The following is a 6,021-nucleotide window of genomic DNA, read 5'->3' on the forward strand; positions in this document are numbered from 1 at the left end:
GTTTAAATGGTTGATTTATGACTTCATTTGGTTGATTTTTACTTTTGAGTTATTGAGATTGTTACCAGTGTACACCCTTAAGCCATAAGGTTGTGGTCTAGATAAATTATCTTGCAGGATTCTATAATTGTTAGACGATCCCTCCCACCCAGCTAAAACGTAGGTAAACATTTTGTTTGGTGTGCAAGCCGCAAGAATATTTTGTGTGACACATTTGTACCCTCTGAAACGCGCAACTAGTGAGGCAGGTAGCATAGCATCCACATGTGTCCCATCTATCATACCTATGCAATCCTTCAGAATTCAAGTTGCTATGTTAATGTAATGATTGAGTAATGAATAGATTAATTTGGGTTAATAGGTAGAGTGGTTGTTATACCTTGAAAAAAGATAGAAAGATTGATTGTTTTGGATCTCCGGGGGCACTTCATTTGGTGCTTGTTTCATATATATCGGCCTTGTATGCTCGAAATTGCTTGCAATACTCTGTTAAAGTATCTACTAACGGTCTCCCCTGATCGTATAAATTGCGTTCTCATCGTACATTTTTTTGATTTATGACCCAATATGTTCAACGTTATAGCAAGCTGCTCCTCTACAGTTATAAATCTTGAGTCCTTTAAGAGATGATTAGTCCTCATTATCTTTGCTAGTTTAATAAACTCTACCCTAGTGTTTTCATGCCTTACTCTTTCTGCACTTTGGCCAAATCGTAGCGATCTGTGGCGAGACTTCATTCGCATCAAAAATGTAACTACTAGAACCATTACAGAAAATACAACCCCAGCACACATTCTTAAAACGCTCTCTTCGTCAACATAATCACCATCCATCTATACATTATTGCTTAGAAATTAGAATTTTACGTAAAACCCCAAAACAAATACTTAATAAACAGCTACAATATATGCTTGTACTAGTGCTATTGACATGATAAAAAATCATTCTAGCTTAACAACACTTTGTAATCTATTGTACGCACAATTACTATTTTTGTAAATGCTAATGACATTTAAGGAGCTGTTTTGGTGTGTTACGAAACAAAATATTTTCCAATACACCCCATTTAAACTCAACAGGAACTGTCCATCTTTAAGTAAATTAATAGATACTCCCCATTTACATCCACAACCCAAAAATTTCTCCACAGTTAAAACGAATACCCAAGCCTACTTATTTCACAAGCTATAAAAATAGATGAGATGGAAAATAGCTCGCTTAACAAAGCTAATCTACAGGCGTATGTTATTTACAGGGGGATAATAGCAGAAATAGTCATGAATCGGCCCCGCAATATGAAGCAAACATTTTACAAAAATGCAACAACATGAAGATCTACTACAAAATTAAACCCCCAATTTGCAGAAAATGCAGATCTACTCTCGAAGCAACTAACCCCTAATTTACAGATTAATTAAATTTTAGAAAAATTCTTGCCACGAAAAATACGGAAAAACACTGCTTTTGGCCCTCAAATGTTAAGATCTACTAATAAAAATCAACTATCAGCTTAAAAAACCAGCTTTCATCTTCACAGTCAAAGTCGAAATCAGAAGTCACATGCATGCACAAAATATTTCGCCTACTACTTTTGCTACAAAGGAAAACAACCTGAGGAAAAGAAATCGAACTTCGAGATGTTTACGGCGAGCGACACCCTAATAACAGGCAACAATCAGGGTTCAGCTCTAGAGGAACTTCCCCCTTCTGCTAGATCTCCCTACATAGAAAAAGGACAAGCGATACGTTTGTGATAGATCTAGAACAGCAACCCAGCCAACAGGCCCAAATCTACGGCGAGTACTTCCGAGCGCCGCCCATCTTCAGAGCCAGGGTTTTCTTAGAAATTAACTTGGAAAAATAGAACGGAGCAATGGCGAAACAGTGAGGAAGAAGAAGAGCAGTCAATGGAGGTGAGGCTAACGACGAAAGAAGGAAAAGGTGGAAACTCTCTTCAATCAGTCCGCTGCTTCGTATCTCGTGCCAGGTGATAAAATAATCACTGAAGGGAAATTTCCACCCGTTTTCAGCCCAAAAAGAGCTGAAAACACATTTCCGAAAAAAGTAACGTGGACCCCCATTTCACAACCCCATTTCTCAAAAACCGACGACAAACCAAACATAATAAATGGAAATTATTGGAAACCAAAATCCGACCTGGCACCCATGTCATGTTTCATTTCTTTGTTTTCACAGTTTTTTGGGCCAAACAAACAGGCCCTCATAGTAACTCTTCATAGATACTTTACGAGTTGTGCAGAAAGGGTATTACCCTGTTGATTAATGAGAAAAATAAAATTCCTCAATCTTTTGATCTCAACTATATCTTAATAAGCAAATTACTCAAATTGCAAATTAGACAGAAATAAAATGTAATTTTTAAATTGTTAGGGATGCAATTGCACACGTAACTCATATGTAACCACGACCCCCCGTGGCGTCACAACTAGGTCATCTTTGACACGTATGAGCTGCTACAGCAAAAAGAAATCAGAATCAAAACTAGAAGAAAATTAATACAAATTATTATATTATTACGAAGAGAAGCGTATATAAATGAGTGTGCGGGCAAGCGCTTGCCACCTACTATAAAGATGGCATGTGGATATTTTATTGTTGAAGATGTGGGTAGCGGCGAAAATACGCACGTGGTCCTCGTGCATTAATTGACCCTCTGGAACCACCAACAAATTAAGTGACTCATTTCCCTCTGTCCCTGACCCAATCTCCCTTTTGAGGTTGGATTGGCTCCTTGTCGTCGACAGCAAGCTCCCTTCTTTTGTTCCACCCACGTGCGTTTATTAACGCTTACAACTTACTTTTTAGACCAAATTCTAGACCCCCGGTCATTCTCGCGATCAAGTCGGCATGGGGGTATTAGGGACCCACATGTCAGATGATGAGTGTAATTTGATTTGTGTGATTGACAAATGTGTAATTTGTTGTGCCGAATACAAATCTTATCAGAACGGCTATCATTCCAAGTAACAATAAGCAACATAAGCTGAAGAGTAAAATTTTCAATATGTCCTCGCCTGTCTATCTGAATATCGCAGAACATTCGGCACGTATGTAAAAAAAAACTCTCAAAGAATTTATATGTTACACTAACCGTATCACTTTGGGATTCCTTTTCAGTGGCACACAACATTATCGAGTGATTTTTTTTTTACTCTTAATTAATTATATTCCTCCATTATCTAGCTTGGTGTTTTGATTAATCTCAATCGTAAATAAATAAATAAATAAATAAATAAAACTTCGGGTACTGAAATATATATGACAACTCGAAATAAGTCACAAATATCTATCCTCTTTACTGTTAAAAAAGTAACGTGGTAGAGACCGTTACTTTATTATCCACTATTGATTTGTCTAATGAGAGGTTTTACTCGCCGTCACCGTCCTCCCCACTGGCGAGAAAACAGAATACATTCCCTTTGTCTTCTTTTCCCGCTATATATGTAACTCCCCCATACCCATATCCCTTCGACCTCCCAAACTCGATTCCGTCTAAAAAAACTAACTAGGGTTTGGTGGTAGAATAATCAATACGAGAGTTTGGATTGATGACTAATCTCTCCATAAGGGGAACTCTCCTTCCTTTTCTTTCTCTCCGCTCACTCGCTATCTATCCTTTTCTCCTTCTTTCTCCTTCTCCTCCTTCTCCAGCGATAAGTCGTTGCCTCCTGTACATACTGACCAGTGTGTCGTCTTACCTCACTCCACCTGGTGTCCAGTTTCAGGTAATACTTATATCTGTATCCTTGGTACTGCCTCCTCCTACGTCACTCCCTCAGTATAATCCCAGTTCCGCTGAGTCTGCCACGTGCTCGGCACGACCGTCACCGCCAACCCCGACAACGTCGAGCACATGCTCGCCACCAACTTCAACAACTTCCCCAAAGGGAAGCCCTTCTCTTCGATCCTCGGGGACCTTCTGGGCAAGGGGATCTTCAACGTCGACGGCGACCTCTGGATGTTTCAGCGTAAGATGGCGAGCTTGGAGCTAGGCAGCGTCTCCGTTCGGTCCTACGCTAGATCACCATGCCACGAAGAATCCGTTCCCGTCTGCTGCGCTCCTCTCTTCGGTTGCGGGCTCCGACGATGTTGTCGACCAATTCAACGATAGTTTCCTAGGAGTTTTCGTTCGAATGAACATATGTTAGGAATTTCGTACGCTGACCCCGGGTGTCTGGATCGTCCCCACCATGCCGGTGGTCAGAACTTCGGCGGCATGCGTTTGATCTGGGCGTCGGTGCTTAGTCGTGCAAAAGAGAGCGCTCGTCGGTGGCTCCCGAAATCGCGTGAAGGTAAAGCGGGTACATCTGATTTGGGTCGGAGGCGGGACGCTTAACACCTACGCAGGGCCATCGGGCAGGTCGACGCCCTGGCTGACGAGGTGATAAGGCAGAGGAGGAAGCTAGGGCCGTCGTCGTCGAACTCCGACCTACTGTCCAGGTTCATGGGCTCGGTAGACGACGATAGGTATCTGAGAGACATAGTCGTCAGCTTCTTGCTGGCTGGTCGAGACACGGTGGCTTCAGGACTCACGACATTGATTTTGCTGTTATCGGACCATCCCGAAGTGGTGGCGAAAATGAGACGGGAGATCCACGCCAACTTGAAAGGAAATTCGATGAGTTACGAGGCGCTGAGATTCCCGCAGACTTCGAGTCGAACTGTACCGCGGTAGCTAGGCCCTGCTAGAGGCCGCCGTGGACGTAGCTCATCGATCTCAGCGCTGTAACTCATGATTTCTTTCAAGTTTGGCGTTGGATCTCCGTCTCATTTTCTGACCACTTCGGGATGGTCCCGATAACAGACAAAGATCTGTCGTGAGTCTGAGCCACCGTGTCTCGACAGCAAGACAAGAGCTGACGACTATGTCTCTCAGATACCTATCTTCGTTGTACGAGCCCATGAACCTGGACAGTTAGGAATCGGAGTTTTCGACTGACGACGGCCCTAGATTCCTCCTTGCCTTATCACCTTCGCAGCCAGGGCGTCGACTGCCGATGGCCCTGCGTAGGTCCCGCTCCGGACCCAAAAATTCAGCAGCCTTATTCACTTCCACGGATGGGAGCCACGACAGCCCCACCTCTCTTTGCGACAAGCACGCGCCAGATCAACGCTTGCGCGAGAATTTCTGAACCGGCGGGACAGATCCAGACACCGGGGTCCAGCCCGAACGAAATCCTACATTATGGTATTCGAACGAAAACCTCTGAAAACATCTGAATGTCGACACATCGTCGAGCCCGCAACCGAAGAGAGGAGCGGCAGCAGACGGGAACGGATCTCCGTTGGCAGTGATCGAGAAGCGTAGGGACCGAACGGAGACGCTGCCTAGCTCCAAGCTCGCCATCTTACCTGAAAACATCAGAGGTAGCGTCGACGTTGAAGATCCCCTTGCCCAGAAGCCGTTCCCTGAGGATCGAAGAGAAGGGTTCCCTTTGGGGAAGCTTGTTGAAGTTGGTGGCGAGCATGCTGGCTCTGGACGTGTCTGGGTTGGCGGTGACGGTCGTGCCGAGACACGTGCAGCTGATCGTCTGGGTCGGGGTAGCTGCGGAGGATGGTGGGCGTACAGTCGGATAAGTTGCCTGAAGCTGGACTCAGGTGGAGTTTGAGGTAAGACCCTGCACACGTGCGCAGATTGCGCACAGGGGCCTTGAGCTTCGCTGAGAGAGAGGAGGAGGGAGGGGGGGGAGGTAGGAGAAGGAGAGGAAGGATGAAGGGTGACGGAAGAGAGGAGGAGCGGTTCTTGGATGATGATTGTATTAGTTCTTGATTATCCATCATAGTTTTGTTTTCTATGCGTCCGTCGGTAGATCGAGTTTGCGAGGTGAAGAGGATATGGGTATGGGGGAGTTAAATATATTAGCAAGGAAAAGAAGAACAAAGGAATGTATTCCTGTTTTCTCGCAGTGGGGGCAGACTTCGGTGACGGCGAGTAAAAACCTCTCATTAGACAATCAATAGTTGGATAATAGTAACGGTCTCTACTCAGTTACTTTTTTA

The 6,021-nt window shown here is 44.3% G+C and overlaps 1 protein-coding gene across 1 annotated transcript in view; it reads left to right on the forward strand.

Annotated features, from left to right (window-relative positions):
- LOC109830896 (cytochrome P450 94C1-like) overlaps positions 1,908-6,021 on the forward strand; it is a 26,762-nt gene continuing 22,648 nt past the window's right edge. Inside the window, exons 1-4 of the mRNA XM_020398253.1 lie at positions 1,908-1,987; positions 3,673-3,746; positions 3,822-4,069; positions 4,364-4,692. Of these exons, the coding sequence (XP_020253842.1) occupies positions 1,908-1,987; positions 3,673-3,746; positions 3,822-4,069; positions 4,364-4,692 (731 nt within the window). The remainder of the gene's footprint in view (positions 1,988-3,672; positions 3,747-3,821; positions 4,070-4,363; positions 4,693-6,021) is intronic.

The sequence above is a fragment of the Asparagus officinalis genome, chromosome 2 (assembly GCF_001876935.1).
Source record: "Asparagus officinalis chromosome 2, Aspof.V1, whole genome shotgun sequence".
Lineage (NCBI taxonomy): Eukaryota > Viridiplantae > Streptophyta > Magnoliopsida > Asparagales > Asparagaceae > Asparagus > Asparagus officinalis.